The sequence below is a fragment of the Gobius niger genome, assembly GCF_951799975.1.
Source record: "Gobius niger genome assembly, chromosome: 1".
Lineage (NCBI taxonomy): Eukaryota > Metazoa > Chordata > Actinopteri > Gobiiformes > Gobiidae > Gobius > Gobius niger.
Genome location: NC_136852.1, coordinates 53,398,503 through 53,415,605, shown reverse-complemented (window position 1 = coordinate 53,415,605; position 17,103 = coordinate 53,398,503). Strand labels below are relative to the sequence as shown.

The following is a 17,103-nucleotide window of genomic DNA, read 5'->3' as shown; positions in this document are numbered from 1 at the left end:
GCTGATCAGTTGATTTTAGTTTAGAATAGCATAGGTATTTGGGAGGTGGGAAGTATTGTTCGGGTCTGGTATCAAAAACCAGGTATCATTTAAGTGCGAGTGTATCAAAAAGGGGATGGTACCCAGCCCTAATTGTGACTGACTCAAACTTATGGAGGTGCTGACAAACTCTCACCTCATCTCTATCCAAAGCCTTTGCCAGCATAATGTAGAGCAGTAATGGAGTCATAGACGGTGGTACCTAGTGCCACAAACTGTTGTTTTAAACCTGTGACACAGGGTCAGATTGTCATCATTGTGTTCCTCAGGTCTGTAACACATGCACTTCCTTGAGTTGAACAACACCTGTTTGCACGAACGCCACAAGTCCCGTTGTCCAAATATGGATTTCCCGTCGAAACATGTAGCTATCCATTAACTGCTGTTTCTGTGTTCTGGTGCAAGATGATACCTTCTCTTGTACTTTCATTCCTGCATGCAGTACAATAGTGTAGGAGTGTCATCACAGTTCAAAGGAACATAAGGCTACACCATTTCTAAAATAAAAAAAAACAGGCCATGATGAAACTGCTGATGAAAGATGAGTGTTTCCCTTTTAGAAAACCGATTTAGACCACATCTGACTTCCAAAGAATGCCGCCAATAACTGTTGTTTCTAAGACGCAGAAAATTTATTTATTCCTTAAAAAGAGCATATTTTCCCCTTATAATAAAGTTAAAGACCGACTATAATACAGATTAGATAGTAAGGGTTTTTGTGACTGATAATAGTTTCTATTGGTTTGTTGCTGCTTTACCCTGACTGAAAAAGTTTCCCTTTAGACAAATGTAAAGCAGGGAATTGACTTCATACAATTATGAGTGCCACATTCCTTGGGATAGTTTTATTTAATTTATCAAAATAAAAACATCACAGCTTTGCATGAATCATGAAGTCATTTGTTACTTGTGTTCGCTTTTGTGTGCTGTTCATTTTCTTTGTGCATAAAGCACAAATGTACAGTTTAAGATGTAATGCATGTTTACAACACATGATGGGAATCTGCCTGAATCATAAAAGCAAAAATAGAAAGTAATAATTAAAGTTAAGTATATTTTTAATGTGTGTGCATATGTTTTCCTTTTTCGTGAAAAGAAAAAAAGACCGGCCCTTGGCCCTGCTTTATTAATATGTGTTACTTCGAAAGCATACTGTGTTTGCCAAGTGGAGCATTCACACTCCGCTACATGTGCCAGGGCTTTAAATAGACAGCTATTCAGATTCAAAACCATAAACACAGACGCCACAGGGCGACATCAAATCTAGGGTCAGCTGACTCCAGTGCTTTGAGGACAAGTTGGTGGTGAAGCTGAGAAGCTGGTCAAAAGCACCAGAGAGTGTCAAGACGACTTACCAAGGGAATTACTTACAGCGTTTTTTTAAAAACAGATATTTTTTTAGCTGTTATTTTTGTGAAAAAACATAATGTCATATATCAGCAGACTCCCAGCATCCTGGAATGACAGGCCACCACCAAGAAAAGTGGATATTGACCTGAGCTCCCCAGGTTTAGCAGTGGACCAGCTGGAAAAGCTTCTGTTTACTGGAAAAGCAATAATTAGTCATGCAGATGAGGTGTGGCCCAGACTTTACATTGGTGACCAGTGAGTAACATGCATTTCTTAAATTTCCTTCTACTCTAGAATATAATTTTGTTTCTTGAGGACTGTGGTTTTGACATGATTGTGCGCTCTAAAATGTCCAAATTCATCCATCTTTAGTACATCACATTTCAAATACTGTATTACTTTATTTGAACTTAAGCTTATTCGCATATTGCTGAAGTAGATGAGATGCACGTGTGTGCGCAAGGAGACCCAACCATAAATCATTGTTAAAGGAGGATGGGAAACCTTAGATCTTTTAGTTGCATTCCACAACAGGGCCTTGCATAAACTACAGCCTCGCTATGTGAAATGTTTCCCCCTCATGCCTGTCTATAAAAAGAGTGTCTCAAATTTCTAATGGTTTAAATGCCTGTAGTTTTTTCTTTGATGGAAGTATCCTTTAATGTTATTGTTTAATATATTTCAGACGCAGTGCAGAAAACCGGGCAGATTTAAACAAGAATCGGATCACTCATGTACTGAGCGCAATTCACAATAAGCGCAAAGGCCAACCAGAGATCTATAAGGGACTGCAGATTGAATATATGGGAATAGAAGCCCGAGACGCCTGTGATTTCGACCTGAGCGTTCACTTCCAGTCTACTGCAGACTTCATCCACAGAGCTCTCAGCAGAGGAGGTAAAGCATAAGGAAAATCTCAAAAAAGCTGATTTGGTGAAGTATATTTTATTGATGTTGCTGACTCTCAGGTAAAGTGCTGGTGCATTGCCATGTTGGAGTGAGCCGTTCTGCCACACTGGTCCTTGCTTACTTGATGCTGAAGCAGAACTTAACGCTGGTGGAGGCAATTTGCCTAGTGAAAGAAAACCGTGGTGTGATCCCCAACAGAGGATTTCTGCGACAGCTTATAGATCTGAATAAACAACTAAATACATTTTGACCTGACTTCAAATGGAGCATGCTGTTATTTTTCTTCTACTGTATGTTTTTTGAATAAACGCAAAAATCAACTCTTGTACATAAATGATCGAAGAGGTATGACAAATAAATAATTAAAATGGAAAAAATGTATGTTTTTCTTTGCTTTATTGTGTAACATGGTCTGCCATGAAGTTTTCATTGCTCCCTACGCCCACTGTGGCCATGCAAACATTTCTACTGAATAAACACCAAAGTTCAGTGGTTTATATGGGATTTATGAACACTGCTGCGGTCTCTTTCCCAGCTTTGCTTTATTGTCTAGTTATACTGAGACTGACGGTGAGAGATTAAAGTATAGTATGGTATGTTATGTGACCTGCTTGACTTTTCTTGTAAAATTCCAAAGATGAACACAAACAAAGTAACTGAACTGTTGCAGCAAAATCAATAGACCAAAGTTCAGCTGTATCTAAACTGGCTCCTGGTCTGGTCTGTGCTTCACGGTGTCAGGTCACAACCCCAAACCCCAGAAGAGGTAAGTGCTTTGGTTTTTGGACAAGTTTGAAATGCAACTGGAAACATGACTTGTGAAATATGAATACACATTGGTGAATTTGTCAAAGGTCATCATGGTGCGGCGAGCTGTGCTCCTCTGGATCTCAGCAGTGGTTTGCATTTGTGGGGCCGATCATCATGAGGAGCAAGACATGGTCAAAGATGAGCCGGTACAGGACACAACACTGGACAACAGTGTGTCTGAGGTGAACACAGCCAACAAAGAGTTTGCTTTTCGCCTGTACTCTGCGTTGGCCTCTCACCCAGTCTCCCGGGACAAGAACGTCTTCTTCTCTCCGGTCAGTGTGTCTGTGGCCCTGGCTGCTCTGTCCGTGGGGGCGCGAGGTGAGACTCACAAACAGCTCTTCACTGGACTAGGCTTCAACAGCTCACTGCTGAACCAGGCTCAAGTGAACCAGGCCTTTAGAGCCCTCCTGGGCAAAAACGCATCTCAGGACGCCAGTCAAGGCACTGCTGTGTTTGTGGATGAGAAGTTCGAACCCAACCCTGAGTTTTTGGACACTCTGAAGCAGTCCTACCTCACAGATGGGTTCACTGTGGACTTCCTCAAGAGCACAGAGAGCGAAGACACCATCAACAAATATGTGTCAGACAAAACCAACGGGAAGATTAATGAGATGGTGAAAAACATGAGCCCAGCCACTGTCATGTATCTTCTCAGCTACATCTATTTTAAAGGTGATTTTTCACTCTTAATATTCTTTAAACATAGGGATTCACTTTTTTTTTTTAAATTTTATTCTTTTTTCTTTCCATTGTGCTACAGGGAAATGGAAAACACCATTTGACCCCCAGTTGACCCAGGAGGAAATGTTTGAAGTTAATGAGAACACCAAGGTGAACATTTGAGAACATTGTATGTCAGACATTTAATCAAAGCTGGGGTTTACATATTGAACTATTCACAGGTTCCAGTGCAGATGATGAATATACAGGAAACTTATGACTTTATCAAAGACAAAGAGATAAATGCTTCAGTCCTGCACATTCCCTTCAACAGCTCCTACTCCATGCTCCTGGTGTTGCCTGACAACATGACAGCTCTGGAAAAAGTCCTCTGTCCTTGTCAAATTAACAGGATCCGTAAGAGTATGATACCTTGGTAAGACACAACAAAGTGTCAAATAACTATGTATCAGGTAGAAATGATACTTTTCTTTGCTCAGGACATACAAGGTGTTTGTTCCCAAGTTTTCCATCAAGACGTCCTATGAACTGGGGGATGTGTTGAGTGGAATGGGGATGACGGACATGTTTAGTCCTCGTGCAAATCTGAGTGGTATTTCAGCTGGACTGGCTGTTTCATCGGTACGGACCAAAAGCTGTAGTCATAACACTATGTCCTTTTCCCTCTCATCATGATTGCATGTGTCTTGTCTTAGGTTGTACACAAAGCTACTCTGGACGTGGATGAGGAAGGAGCCACAGCTGCCGCTGTGACAGGCATTGAATTTGTGAGAGCGGCTTTTATAGAGCCTCCTGTCCTGAAGTTTAACCGTCCATTCATGGCTTTTATTATGGACCGAAAGACAGAAGACATCCTCTTCATGGGAAAGATTACCAACCCTAACATTTGATGGCGCACATGTAATGCACATCCAAGTGACACCAACTAAGAAGCAATAAAGAAAGTTTCTTTTCACTGCACAAATGCCTTGTGTGATTCATACAATTAAATTAAAATCATTCAGACAAACGACCAAGCTGTAACATTTTATTATGCAATATGCATTGTCCAGTCCAGAGTACAAACAATAGAGTGCTAAACATCAGCAGAACCAGGTCTGTTCATGTCTCAATATGTTTTACCGCTATAGTTCAATAATGTGTTTTATTTCCATTGTATGATACATAAGTCAAGTCTATCTATCCCAGCTCAGTGTTAAGCCAGCTGCACTCAAGGGGCCGCCAGGCCTTGAGTGGGAGTCCCCAGATGATTTCAAGATGAAATAAAAATAACAATGTTTTAATACATATTAACTTGCTACCTAAAGTAGCGTAAGACACAGTAGCTTTATAAAATGGGGGTCCCGAGTTTACGTGTCAAAATTTGAGGTCCCAACCAAAAAGTTTGGAAACCCCTGCGCTGGATTTTGTGTGGATACACATTTTGGTAGGACAGTAATCATTGCTTAAAACAAACATGGGGTCAGTGTAAATACTAGTTAAATAAACAAACCCAAAGTTCAGTGGATTTGATTTTAAAGAGGGGGCGTCCAAGCCTCTCTTTCTGCTTCAGTGACTGGCTACTGGGATTGAGGCAACAACCTAAATAACGTAAGTTTTTTTGTTATATGTTGTTAAATGGCTACTTCACATAACACATATCTCTAACCATGTTGCAGGTCATCATGTTGCGAGTAGCTTTGGTTTTCTGCCTTTTAGCAGCCGTGGTTATGGGAAGGCCACATGTCCATGAAGTCCATGGAAACGCTGCCGAGGAACCAATACTGGACAACAGTGTGTCTGAGGTGAACACAGCCAACAAAGAGTTTGCTTTTCGCCTGTACTCTGCATTGGCCTCTCAGCCAGACTCCCAGGACAAGAACGTCTTCTTCTCTCCGGTCAGTGTGTCTGTGGCCCTGGCTGCTCTGTCCGTGGGGGCGCGAGGTGAGACTCACCAACAGCTCTTCACTGGACTAGGCTTCAACAGCTCACTGCTGAACCAGGCTCAAGTGAACCAGGCCTTTAGAGCCCTCCTGGGCAAAAACGCATCTCAGGACGCCAGTCAAGGTACTGCTGTGTTTGTGGATGAGAAGTTCGAACCCAACCCTGAGTTTTTGGACACTCTGAAGCAGTCCTACCTCACAGATGGGTTCACTGTGGACTTCCTCAAGAGCACAGAGAGCGCAGACACCATCAACAAATATGTGTCAGACAAAACCAATGGGAAGATAGATAAGATGGTGGAAAACCTGGATGAGTCCACTGTAATGTATCTTCTTAGCTACATTTACTTTAAAGGTACTGTCTCCGTTATCCACAAAATACTTTCAGTGTAAAATATGGCTTCTTTTAAATCTTTGTTTTAATAGGACAATGGCAACAGCCATTCGACCCTCAGTCGACCACAGAGGACACTTTTGAAGTTGATGAAAACACCAAAGTTAGTGGAGTTATGTTGTGTTTGAAGTCTATTGTGTAATATACTGCAGTGATTCTCAACTGCTGGATCGGGACCCAAAAGTGGGTTGAGGAAACCTTTCAGTGTCTTATGAGCCTTTCCCAGAAAACATTTCTTTCAAAATTTATCACTGAAAAAGTATTGAAACACTAAATACGCCTGTTCTAATTAATGTTATTTGATTGCTTTTATTAGGATTTCAGCTTTCTCTGCTTTTTAAAAAATAGGTTGTTATTGTTATTTTACATTATAGCTATATAACAAATGCCATTTTGTTTTGGGTCATGGCTTGCTGGTGGGTCCCAATGCCATACCAGTTGAGAGCCGCTGGTTTACAGCATTTACATATGTTGCCGTGTGTTCAAAGGTACCAGTCCAGATGATGCATAATGAGGATAACTTCCAGGTCTATTATGACCAGGACATCAGCACCTCAGTCCTGCACCTCCCCTTCAACAGTTCCTACTCCATGCTGCTGATGCTGCCAGCTGATATGGCAACACTGGAGGGAGCCGTTTGTCCAGGCCATGTTACCAAATGGCTGAAATGGATGAAATCTAAGTCAGACATGTTTATCCTAATTTGTGAATGATACATGATGACCTGTTGTTATTAACCATTTCTACATTTTTTGTTAAATAGGAGATATGACATATTTCTTCCAAAGTTTTCAATCAAGACGTCCTACTTTCTGAAGCCTGTGTTGAGCGAGATGGGGATGACAGATATGTTTGGTGATCGTGCAGATCTGAGCGGTATTGCAGAGGGGAAGAAGCTGGCTGTATCAGAGGTACAGACAGCTCATTGATTGTAGTCAGATTTACAACTATTACTGTCAAGACACAATATCATTCAATTCATCCAAACACACAAAGTAATTTGTAACTTATTATTACCATATTATAAGCCTGTATGCTGGGATGACATTTTGAAACACAGCAATCACACCTGAAAGTCTGCACCAAGGTCAAGATATTAAAAGTTCTATGTGGTCTTAGTGCGAATTTATGAAGTACTGAAACAAAAGTTCAAACTCTGAAAACAAATTCAGAAAGTGGCATGTATATTTCAGCAATGTAAAGTTGTCTGCAGAGGATCGAACACCACCTTATGACATCAGCAGGTGGAGGCAAGCCTTATGAGGGTTTGAGAAAGAGAGATCGACATGTACGACTGAAACTGAACACAATTGTTATTCTCATACCAACATTACAACATGGTGAAATGGTTTAACATAAGATTGGGCCAACTGTATGATTATCTTTTTTTTTATCCCAGGTTGTTCACCAGGCCGCTCTTGATATAGATGAGAAAGGAGCCACCGCAGCCGCCGCTACAGGGGTCACCATCACGCTTATGTCGTTCCGCCGCATCCCAGTCCTCAAGTTCAACAGGCCCTTCATGGTCCTCATCCTGAACCGTGCAACACAAGACATCCTCTTCATAGGAAAGATCACCAACCCAAATATCTAAACAAAGCTGAATGTCAAGTTGGGGAACCTGAATGCAAAAAAATACATAAAACATAAATGTTGCTGTTGTGGTTTTGTTATAGGCCTACATTTAAAATATGATCACAAGGCTTAACGGTGGAATGCTATAAAAGCTGCCTATAGATGCGCTTTACATCAAGGAACCATTCACCCATTCACACTCTCAATCATACACCAATGTACGCACGCAAGGTGGGTGAAGTGTCTTGCCCAAGGAGACAACAACAGTGTGCACCTGCGATTGTGAGAGCCGGGATCCGATCAAGAGACGACCCACTCTACCATCTCTGCCACTACCATCATCCATATCGAAGATGCCCAGCTTAGTTTAGGACACAAAAGATTAAAAAAAAAAGAAAAAAGAAAAGAAAATTTAAAGAAAGAAAAAAAAAAAAACGGTAAGATCCTCCAGTAAAACAATTAATAATGTAAAATAAATAAATTATAATATTTCTGTCTTACTTCACAAACACTCGCTAAGTTTCTTTGTGTTAACCAAGGGAATGGGAATATCGTTGACATCCATAAAGGAATTTCATTTGAGCAAAATTCATAAAAAATAAAAAATAAAAAGTCCGCCGCAACCCATATTATTATAAGTGCGATGCTATGTACCTCCAGTAGGTGGCGGTAACGTTACGTTCAGTACCTTCACCAGCCAAGTCCGAAGCATAGACCGTGAAAAAGAGTTTTTTTCTTTTTTTTTTTTTACTCCAAACATGGCGGAGAAAACAGAAAAGTGTCCTCCAGAAAATGGACGTTTTTATCAGAAGGAAAGATTAAAGCACAGTCCCGATGAAGAAGCAAGACTGGAAAGAGAGCACTTTTGGAGAATTATCGATGCTTATAGATATTACAGGTACATAATGTAATAAAACGGTGTAAGCACAAAGACAAGCCATTTAGCTACAGGCATATACACGACTTTACTCTTTGCTGTTCAATAAGATTTATAGATTATTACATTTTGAAATACAGTAAAAAGCAAAGTTGTGAATCATGCACTATGAGAGAAAGTCGACAAGCATATTGAAATAATGTGTGCGGAATCCGGATATTTCGGCTCCAGGTCATACAAATCATCTGGCAATAATAATAATCTAATAAACCCGTTTATATAATCATTTGATGTCAAGGACTAAGCTACAATGTTCACTAACATGCACTTTAACCACCAAGCAAACAATCCGTGTTATTTACTTGCTTTATAGCGGTCTCTTTTGTGCCTCTTTTTTTTTTTACCCATAAGCTAAAATGATAAAAGAAATCTGTTCCTGTTACCTAAATGTCTTTTCTTCCCTTTCCTGTTACCTAAATGTCTTTTCTTCCCTTTTTCACCAGGATCCATGTCCAGGAGATGGTCAAACGTGCTGAACGACAGTTTTTGAGCCTGCCAAAGTCACACCAGTCCCTTCTTCCTGGTGTTTTAACCAACTTGGCTTGTGTCAGTGAATGTGCCCGCTGTAATGATGAAGTGCTGCAAGCTATTGTAGACAACAGCATCCACATGTTTGAGAATATTGAATATGGAGAGAGGGTAAGGACTATATGTCTATTCACATCCCTTGTATTAAAGTTGCTATTTGTACTTAAATGCCTTTAGTATATTGTGTTAAAACATTTTTTAAGGCAACATTTTTGAACACCTTTGTCTCTTAGGAGGACCCGAGGAGACGCCCATCCACTACGTTTGACTTGGACAAGCTTAAATCCACTATCAAGCAGTTTGTCAGAGACTGGAGTGAAGCGGGACAGGCTGAGAGGGACACCTGCTACCGGCCAATTATTCAAGAGATCCAAAGACTATTCCCAAGTGATAAATAGTAGGCAACTCGATTAACTTTGAAATAAAATAAAAAAAGAGCAAAATGTTCATATTTTATAAATAAAGACATTTTTTTCCCTGTTTTTTCAGTGATGTGTCTGCAGTTAGTGTTCTCGTCCCTGGAGCGGGTCTTGGTCGCCTGGCCTGGGAGATTGCCCATCTGGGATATATCTGCCAGGGAAATGAATGGAGCTTCTACATGCTCTTCTCATCTAACTTTGTTCTGAATCGGTACTATAATATATTTTAAAAACATATATCTTAGTTAGGCTTTTAACAACATACCATATAGTTATTGTTTTACAGGTCGTTTTCAGATTCTAAAATGCTCAGATTTCTCTCGCTGTAATAAGGGTTTGTCCAATAGTCTAAAAAGTAGTATCTAAAAAAACACCAAAATGTTGAACCATATCATTAAAATCACCTTGGAATGTATGGCAAGGTTATTTTAAAGGAATAGGCCACCGTTTTTACATACTAAGATATGTTCTTACCTAACCTTAGCCAAGTTAATATATCCCCGTCTGGTCTTTGTCCGTGCGCTCTGTCACGCAAACGGAGCACATACGCAGCCTCTCCCACATGTCATATAGCTCCAAAAAAGCTCACGATAGAAGCTACCAAGCTCTTCCACGTGTTCCCTATTTAAATAAAGTTACGTGAAGTGTTTTCATGCGAAGTATATTTACACAGAAATGTAACATGTCGATTTTATAAGCAGATAAAAAGGGGAACTATATTGTGAGGCGTAATGATACGAGGAGCAAAACGTCCGCGCAGTAACTCCTAAAGACTTCCCCCGCTCACTTCCGTCAATAGAAGCTGCGTGACTTGTAGAGAGCCTTTTACAACAAGCAGAAAATGTATTTTTGGAAAGTGCTGCGCATTCCTACCTCATGGTCGAGGTCCTGAGTCCTGTGTCGTCGTCCGGGGTGAGTTGGAAATCTGTGAAACATTACTACACTATATACTTTCTGCTTGTTATCACAGCCCGGCACGATGCACGTAAAAGGCATTGTTCACAAGTTATCGACGCTTCTTCAACTGTTCTCTGCTAGCTCTCTACAAGTCACGCAGCTTCTATTGACGGAAGTGAGCGGGGGAAGTCTTTAGGAGTTACTGCGCGGACGTTGTGCTCCTCGTATCATTACGCCTCACAATATAGTACCCCTTTTTATCTGCTTATAAAATCGACATGCTACATTTCTGGGTAAATATACTTTGCATGAAAACACTTCACGTAACTTTATTTAAATAGGGAACACGTGGAAGAGCTTGGTAGCTTCTATCGTGAGCTTTTTTGGAGCTATATGACATGTGGGAGAGGCTGCGTATGTGCTCCGTTTGCGTGACAGAGCGCACGGACAAAGACCAGACGGGTATATATTAACTCGACTAAGGTTAGGTAAGAACATATCTCAGTATGTAAAAACGGTGGCCTATTCCTTTAAAGAGATATTTCAGGATATTTGACATAGGGCCTCATTTCCTAGTTATCCAGAGTGTTGTTGATTTCTGGAGATTTTTTGGATTTATTTTTTCATTCACGCAGTCTTTATATTTGAAGAGTTTAGTGGTGCTAGGCTAGCGCATGTCTATGGTAACTAGTAGCCTGTATTAAAAACCTCTTCAAAATCATCATCACCATCTCATTTTAACATTATAGGGCAAAAGATTGCAGTGAGGCCATCTGGTATTACGCATTTCAGCATTAAGATGGAAGTATAAGTCTATATATTAGTGATAATAATATTATTTTATTGTAAGCTGTGTGTCACTTCTATCCTCAATTGTTCAACATGACTGATGCCAAATACAGGTGTGAAAAGGTGAACTGTCTGACCCTGTACCCCTGGATCCACCAGTTTAGCAACAACAAGAAATCATCTGACCAGACAAGAGCGATCCAGTTTCCTGATGTGAACCCTCAAAGTCTGCCTCCGACCGCAGACTTCTCCATGGTTGCAGGAGACTTTGTTGAGGTCTATACAGAAACAGGTAATCAAAGAAAACTACATCTTCTAGAATCTACAGTATATAAAAGTGAACATACTAAGGGGGTCATTTAAGAGAGGTGCAAGTGCAAGCTGAAACACAGATTTCGGTGCCAAATTTACCATTTGATTGCATGCATTACTGTATTAGGTATTATAAACCGGATATGTAAATGAGAGAGCGAAGCGTGAGTAAGACATTCCCAAATGACTCTGCTGCTGATCTACTTCTGCACGTGCTACTCATTTTGCACTTGAGTAAACGCTTCGTAAATGAACCCTTAAATGTTTACAATACAGCCAAAATTTTTAATAATGAATTTCAATTTCACCTAATTTCATGATTTTTTTCTTGAGCAGATTCTTGGGACTGTGTTGCAACTTGCTTCTTCATTGACACGGCCCACAATGTAATAGAGTATATCGAGACAATTTGGAAGATTCTTAAGCCCGGCGGAGTGTGGATCAATTTAGGTATGTACACTTTTATGACTAATAATAATAATCATCATAATAATAATATGTGCATCATGAATTGATTTGACTAGGTCCTCTCCTTTACCACTTTGAGAACATGGCCAATGAACTGTCGGTGGAACTAAGCTATGAAGATGTCAAAGCAGCAATTGTTAAATTTGGCTTCCAGATTGAGGTAAATGCGTTTAATGAGTGACTATATAAAATGTTTACGCTGTTATTTTCTAATAAGCATTGCCTCTGTTTTCTTACAGGTTGAAAAAGAGTCTGTCCAGACAACATATACTGAGAATGAACGCTCAATGTTGCGATACGTTTACGACTGCGTGTTTTTTGTGGCGCGGAAACCTGGAGATAAACTTTGTAATGGATTTAAAGAGCAAGGATATCCGCCAGCTGCTAAGTCTGCTCGACGAGAGGATATAAACTATTCAACGTGACCAGAAGACTTTTTTTTTTTTTTTTTTTTAATACCGGTAACTAAACGGACACTAAGGGTATTTACATACAAACAATCATATTTTGCCTTAATGCCGTGAAATTGTCTTCAGCTCTAGCATGTAAACTCCATGCAGGATGGTGAACTATCATGTGCTTTGGAAAATATTGTTTTACTTTCAACTCAAAGACTGATCCATTTTTGCAACGGTTTGTCCTTGTCAGCTCTGATAGTGACTTTTATTATCCAAGAAGCAATGTCAATATGAAGTGTAAGTTATTATGTAGCCAATGCTATGTTTGTTCCGAGGTGGTGCCAATAACCTTCATTTGCGTCCAACATTTGTGGTAATGTTTTAGACGAGATGTATTCAAATTCTTTTAACATTTCAATACATAATAAAGCATTGAAATATACAGTGTGTGTACTACATAAATACAGGATCATTTAATTTTATAGATTTTTTAAGTGGGGGCTCTTTTGGCTCCTCCTACAGGCGGTGAGTCCACAGAAGGACGGCCTCATGATTCTAACCCGGCCTGTTGGTCTCTCATCAGGGCTTCTGAACCGCTCTTTGTCTGACCCGTCTCTTATGACCTGTTTGCCATGGGAGACCCTGCCAGCCAGGGGTACGAAGCCTCCGACAACAGAGCTCCTAGGATCATTCGGGTGCTCAAACCCCTCCACCACGTTAAGGTGTTGGTGCGAGGAGGGGGAATAGGGAAAAATGTTTAAATTTAAAGATATCAATTTGAAACTTTTGCTGTTGATTACTGACGTTAATCTGAGGAAAAAAATATTGCACGTTTTCTGTCATTTTATGTTTTCATATAAAACTAAGGCGTTTTATGCCAAAAATGCGACGAAATCTGAATAATGGATTGAGCTGGATTCAAATTTATGGTTATATTTTGTTGGCATATTAGTTACAAAGACTTTCTCAGAGGGGATTTTGGATATCTTGTTTGCTTGCTTTTAAAATAAGCTGTTTTTTTAGTGAAGAAATCTGTAAAAAACGTTCAAAACTCAAATCAGGCTATTAGATATTAAAAAATCCCTCTGAAAAAAAATCATCAAAATACTGTTCAATTTAAGGTTGGAAAAGTCTGTAGGAGCTTGTGACGTGGAGATGTTGTCGCCACTAAGAGAGAAAATTGCCTTTTGAGAAAATGGCCCTTGAAGTTACGATTTCCTATGTAAATCTATGGAGAAAACATTGCATCAGTGTAATATTTAAACATGTTCTTGTGAAGATTAGGTGAAGATCAGGCACATTCTTTGTTTCCTTGTGAAAGCTTATATGTTCAAGCACCAATTTAGTCCAAAACCTGAAAACTGAAACAGTTGAGCCTGTAGTGTCTCCCCTCAGTATTATGCCAGGTTATAGTATATTTACTTCAACGGGTTATAGCCATAGCACAAACTCCTTGAACATGATGCTGTGGGCATTTCATGTTTTGGGCCTCAAGCTCCGCCCCATGCTCTGGGTTGCCAGATCATACAACAAAACCACGTAGAACAAAATCCTTCTCATAATTATCTATAGGCTAATATCAGTGGGAAATACACTTAAACATAGGACAGGGGAAATCACAGTATGCATGCTACATATCTTACCTTTAAAATGCACACTGTACTACGCTAAAAGAGCAGTTTATTTTAAAACACAAGAAGAAGAAGGGCTTTTTGGGGGGGCGTAACTTCAAAAAATTTCTCGTCTCTGATTGGACACGCGCTCTGTCTCTCACATTCTACTACCGGGACTCGGGATTGAAGATTTTCTATGCGAGCCTAGCCAACATGTGAGAAATGTATTAAAAGTAGCCGCTTACTACTCATGTATTAGACCTATAAACACCGATGGCTAAACGGCGCGCAGAGGATGCTCTCGCCACGAGCTCTCCTTCGAAAAGATGCCGCGGGCTGTGCAGTGTTGACATGCGGCTGGAAAGCATGGCTCCCTCCGCAGGTGTGAGCCCGCCGTCCCTGCTCGCTTTGTTGGGCAGCCGCTGCAGAAAGAGACACTTCTACTTTGATGATGCAACCGACGAGGCAGACTTAGATTTGCCGCTTTTACGCAAAGGCACTCACGGTGACCTGTCGAAGCACGCAACGCATTCGAACACGACGCAGCAGCAGCAAACTTCCGGAACTTTCCAGGATCGTCGGACCAACGTGATGGCGAAATCCACAAACAAGCGACCTCGAGAGGACAGTGAAGCATCCGCTGACACAGACAATCCTCAATCCAAGGTTAAAGTAAGTGCGCAACTGAACAGCATTATTTTAACCAAGGCATTGTTTTTATGCTTTTCAAATGCGTCACTTCGGCGCAATGGCATCAAGCGGCCACTAGATGTCACCCTTTACCTTTATTAAAATACTGTGCGCAAATCTGTTGTCTGTAATGAAATGTTATAATGGACAGTTTAATTATAGAACTGTGACTGCGTAATGTGATCTAATTTTTTTTTTTTTTTTTTTATTGTTCATGTAATTGCACAATACTTTCCTCTTCCATACATGAACAAAAAGTAATAGAGGGAAAATTAATCATGTATTATCTGTTCAAATCAGTTACATTCCCCATCATTCCACCCCAATCTGCTGCACATACAGAGATTATCACGTCAAACTCCAATCATATTCAAAATTACCTCACGATTATTTTTTTACTTCTATAAATCCTGAAGGGACAATAAGGGACAGATCATAAATCATAACAAGTCATTGTTTTTCTCGGTGTATCTGTGTCACAGCTAGATTTATAATCTCTAGTAACATTTACACATGCGCTACTGCTTACGACAACACATATAGTTTGACACATATTCCTCTCTTAAAATCCATAATACAGTTTTAAACCAGATACAATTTGTCTTACTACTTGCATCCTGACGAAGGCCACCGGCTGAAACACGTTGGTGCATTTTATTTTTTGGGAGCCATGATTTATTAAAGGCCTTTTAATTATTTTTAATTGACAGCGTGCCTTGGATTTTCTCTTTTTTAACAGTCTCTTGTCTTGTTGTCTTGATGTGTTTTTCTCTTAAAACTGTACTTGTGTTATTTCAGGCGGATGATGCAACCACCGATCCTAATGAAGACGATAGTTACAACTCTTTTCAGTTTTGGAAGACTCCTTTGCCTGAATTGGATATGTCACTGCTACAGAAACCTCCTCAAAAGGACATTGATGCGATGGAAACGTGAAAAGCAGCAATTTATTTTCATATGAATATTATTTAGTATTGCATACTGTGAAGTACAGCAGTCAATGTTGTTGATTTGTTTTGGCTAAATCTTCACTTTGTCACAAAGTGTATTGTTGAGTCACCAACTTGCATTGATATTTTATGAGTATAATGTTCAAAGTTGTTTTTTGTTTTGTTCTTGTGATCAATTGCAAAAGGTATTTCCAGCCTCAAGACAAACAGTCCCATTTGAATGTTTTTCTCTACCCTGAGCTTTTGTACAATAATGTTCTAAATGTATTTTTCTATACATTGTATTGTAGTGAAGTTGTTGAAGTTTGACATTAAAGAAGTGCTTCTTCTATTTGCGTGTAATTATGCTTCACAAATTTTGTTTTATTTGTGTTGAAGAGGAGATAGGCCTATGTTATAGCCCACAGTTAAAGGTACACTGCGTAACATTTTGTTGCGGCAAAACAAAATATGCTCCTAATGACCAGCTCAATGCAGAAAATGATATTACTGCAGTGGTTAATAAAGGAATGGACTTGGATGAGAAACTAACCTGGTTCAATCTCAAATTCTACTGCCTTTAGTCACATCTCCATGGAGACGAGCTGGAGACGTACCCACTCCCAGTAAAGTTTGCTGTCGTATCTTAAAGGAGGGGTGAGCAAAACATTTATCAGGTATTTTTCAATCATGAAAATATCTGTCTTAAAATAAATGCTTGTATTGCAATTTTTTTTATTGGGTGAAATTCTACATGATATGGCGTCAAAGGGGCTCTATGCAAGTTGCCAATTTTATACTCAGCACTGCCACCTCAGGTCATACGTGTAACTGCACCTTCTGCGTTAAGCTCGTGCATGACGGAAATTTGGACCCGAAGTAACAACTTTATGAGTGACAGTGACAGTGCAGGATTTTAGAGGCAGTTGTGGTGAACAGGTCTGGGCTCATTCTACACATTGGGACATTGCTGGAACATGTAGGGGAGGAACATTTTTTATTTTTAAACTATGTATAGTCCCTTTAAAGTAGGAGATGAAAAAACAACGGAAATGTGAATTTATTAAAATTAACAATTACATTTTTAAAATATTTTCCTTCTATTTCAACCGCATTTTGCGCTTTTATTTAATCTTGTAATGTAAGATAAATGTGAAATGTGTAAACAGTCAAAGCACACATTTATCACTTGTAATTTATCAAAACAAGAAAGTATGTCTTTGCAAATTATTAATATTACAGTCCCAAAAGGGTTTGCTACATTAAGTAATGATTAAATCCTTGTCACTGCAGCTTCATGAGAAATCTGCTCTAATATAGTCTCATACAATTCCTAGTTAGATTGACTGTATTTGACCAAATTACAATACAATGATTTCATATTTTTCCCCATGAAAAAGCTGTGACATTAAACCCGTGTCCTTGCCATCCATCCCACCC

General features: G+C 39.7%; 5 protein-coding genes across 6 annotated transcripts; all 5 read left to right on the top strand.

Moving 5' to 3' along the window:
• The first annotated feature begins 62 nt into the window (after nt 1-62).
• LOC306979047 (dual specificity protein phosphatase 26-like) lies at nt 63-2,637 on the top strand. The gene is made up of 3 exons (XM_079577819.1): nt 63-1,644; nt 2,075-2,286; nt 2,358-2,637. The coding sequence occupies exons 1-3, from the start codon at nt 1,466-1,468 to the stop codon at nt 2,546-2,548; spliced, it is 582 nt and encodes a 193-aa protein (XP_079433945.1). The 5' UTR covers nt 63-1,465; the 3' UTR covers nt 2,549-2,637.
• Nucleotides 2,638-2,957: 320 nt separating this feature from the next.
• Nucleotides 2,958-4,739, top strand: LOC306962381 (serpin A3-5-like). Its single transcript, XM_079555501.1, has 6 exons — nt 2,958-3,064; nt 3,153-3,783; nt 3,872-3,942; nt 4,014-4,207; nt 4,272-4,413; nt 4,488-4,739. The coding sequence occupies exons 2-6, from the start codon at nt 3,159-3,161 to the stop codon at nt 4,680-4,682; spliced, it is 1,227 nt and encodes a 408-aa protein (XP_079411627.1). The 5' UTR covers nt 2,958-3,064; nt 3,153-3,158; the 3' UTR covers nt 4,683-4,739.
• Nucleotides 4,740-5,272: 533 nt separating this feature from the next.
• On the top strand, nt 5,273-7,726 carry LOC306962363 (serine protease inhibitor A3M-like). Of its 2 annotated transcripts, XM_079555483.1 has the most exons (6): nt 5,347-5,382; nt 5,451-6,069; nt 6,141-6,211; nt 6,597-6,790; nt 6,872-7,019; nt 7,508-7,726. In XM_079555483.1, the coding sequence occupies exons 2-6, from the start codon at nt 5,457-5,459 to the stop codon at nt 7,700-7,702; spliced, it is 1,221 nt and encodes a 406-aa protein (XP_079411609.1). In that variant the 5' UTR covers nt 5,347-5,382; nt 5,451-5,456; the 3' UTR covers nt 7,703-7,726. The 2 variants fall into 2 exon arrangements, with proteins under 2 accessions (XP_079411608.1, XP_079411609.1); XM_079555482.1 differs by having other exon boundaries at nt 5,273-6,069.
• Nucleotides 7,727-8,417: 691 nt separating this feature from the next.
• On the top strand, nt 8,418-12,880 carry carnmt1 (carnosine N-methyltransferase 1). Its single transcript, XM_079557468.1, has 8 exons — nt 8,418-8,581; nt 9,064-9,259; nt 9,382-9,545; nt 9,638-9,778; nt 11,367-11,545; nt 11,902-12,015; nt 12,090-12,193; nt 12,273-12,880. The coding sequence occupies exons 1-8, from the start codon at nt 8,442-8,444 to the stop codon at nt 12,456-12,458; spliced, it is 1,224 nt and encodes a 407-aa protein (XP_079413594.1). The 5' UTR covers nt 8,418-8,441; the 3' UTR covers nt 12,459-12,880.
• Nucleotides 12,881-14,190: 1,310 nt separating this feature from the next.
• On the top strand, nt 14,191-15,840 carry LOC306978334 (uncharacterized protein). Its single transcript, XM_079576857.1, has 2 exons — nt 14,191-14,716; nt 15,533-15,840. The coding sequence occupies exons 1-2, from the start codon at nt 14,318-14,320 to the stop codon at nt 15,668-15,670; spliced, it is 537 nt and encodes a 178-aa protein (XP_079432983.1). The 5' UTR covers nt 14,191-14,317; the 3' UTR covers nt 15,671-15,840.
• Nucleotides 15,841-17,103: the final 1,263 nt, after the last annotated feature.

What these genes read in the sequence shown, in the direction of transcription:
- LOC306979047 (XM_079577819.1), top strand. Translation starts at nt 1,466, where the DNA reads ATGTCATATATCAGCAGACTCCCAGCATCCTGGAATGACAGGCCACCA. An exon ending in AGACTTTACATTGGTGACCA is followed by an intron (nt 1,645 to 2,074) that starts GTGAGTAACATG and finishes AATATATTTCAG; the next exon opens with ACGCAGTGCAGAAAACCGGG. An exon ending in CAGAGCTCTCAGCAGAGGAG is followed by an intron (nt 2,287 to 2,357) that starts GTAAAGCATAAG and finishes GCTGACTCTCAG; the next exon opens with GTAAAGTGCTGGTGCATTGC.
- LOC306962381 (XM_079555501.1), top strand. Translation starts at nt 3,159, where the DNA reads ATGGTGCGGCGAGCTGTGCTCCTCTGGATCTCAGCAGTGGTTTGCATT. An exon ending in AAGTTAATGAGAACACCAAG is followed by an intron (nt 3,943 to 4,013) that starts GTGAACATTTGA and finishes AACTATTCACAG; the next exon opens with GTTCCAGTGCAGATGATGAA. An exon ending in CGTAAGAGTATGATACCTTG is followed by an intron (nt 4,208 to 4,271) that starts GTAAGACACAAC and finishes TTCTTTGCTCAG; the next exon opens with GACATACAAGGTGTTTGTTC.
- LOC306962363 (XM_079555482.1), top strand. Translation starts at nt 5,442, where the DNA reads ATGTTGCAGGTCATCATGTTGCGAGTAGCTTTGGTTTTCTGCCTTTTA. An exon ending in AAGTTGATGAAAACACCAAA is followed by an intron (nt 6,212 to 6,596) that starts GTTAGTGGAGTT and finishes GTGTGTTCAAAG; the next exon opens with GTACCAGTCCAGATGATGCA. An exon ending in AGAAGCTGGCTGTATCAGAG is followed by an intron (nt 7,020 to 7,507) that starts GTACAGACAGCT and finishes TTTTTATCCCAG; the next exon opens with GTTGTTCACCAGGCCGCTCT.
- carnmt1 (XM_079557468.1), top strand. Translation starts at nt 8,442, where the DNA reads ATGGCGGAGAAAACAGAAAAGTGTCCTCCAGAAAATGGACGTTTTTAT. An exon ending in CTATTCCCAAGTGATAAATA is followed by an intron (nt 9,546 to 9,637) that starts GTAGGCAACTCG and finishes CTGTTTTTTCAG; the next exon opens with TGATGTGTCTGCAGTTAGTG. An exon ending in TCTAACTTTGTTCTGAATCG is followed by an intron (nt 9,779 to 11,366) that starts GTACTATAATAT and finishes TGCCAAATACAG; the next exon opens with GTGTGAAAAGGTGAACTGTC.
- LOC306978334 (XM_079576857.1), top strand. Translation starts at nt 14,318, where the DNA reads ATGGCTAAACGGCGCGCAGAGGATGCTCTCGCCACGAGCTCTCCTTCG. An exon ending in ATCCTCAATCCAAGGTTAAA is followed by an intron (nt 14,717 to 15,532) that starts GTAAGTGCGCAA and finishes GTGTTATTTCAG; the next exon opens with GCGGATGATGCAACCACCGA.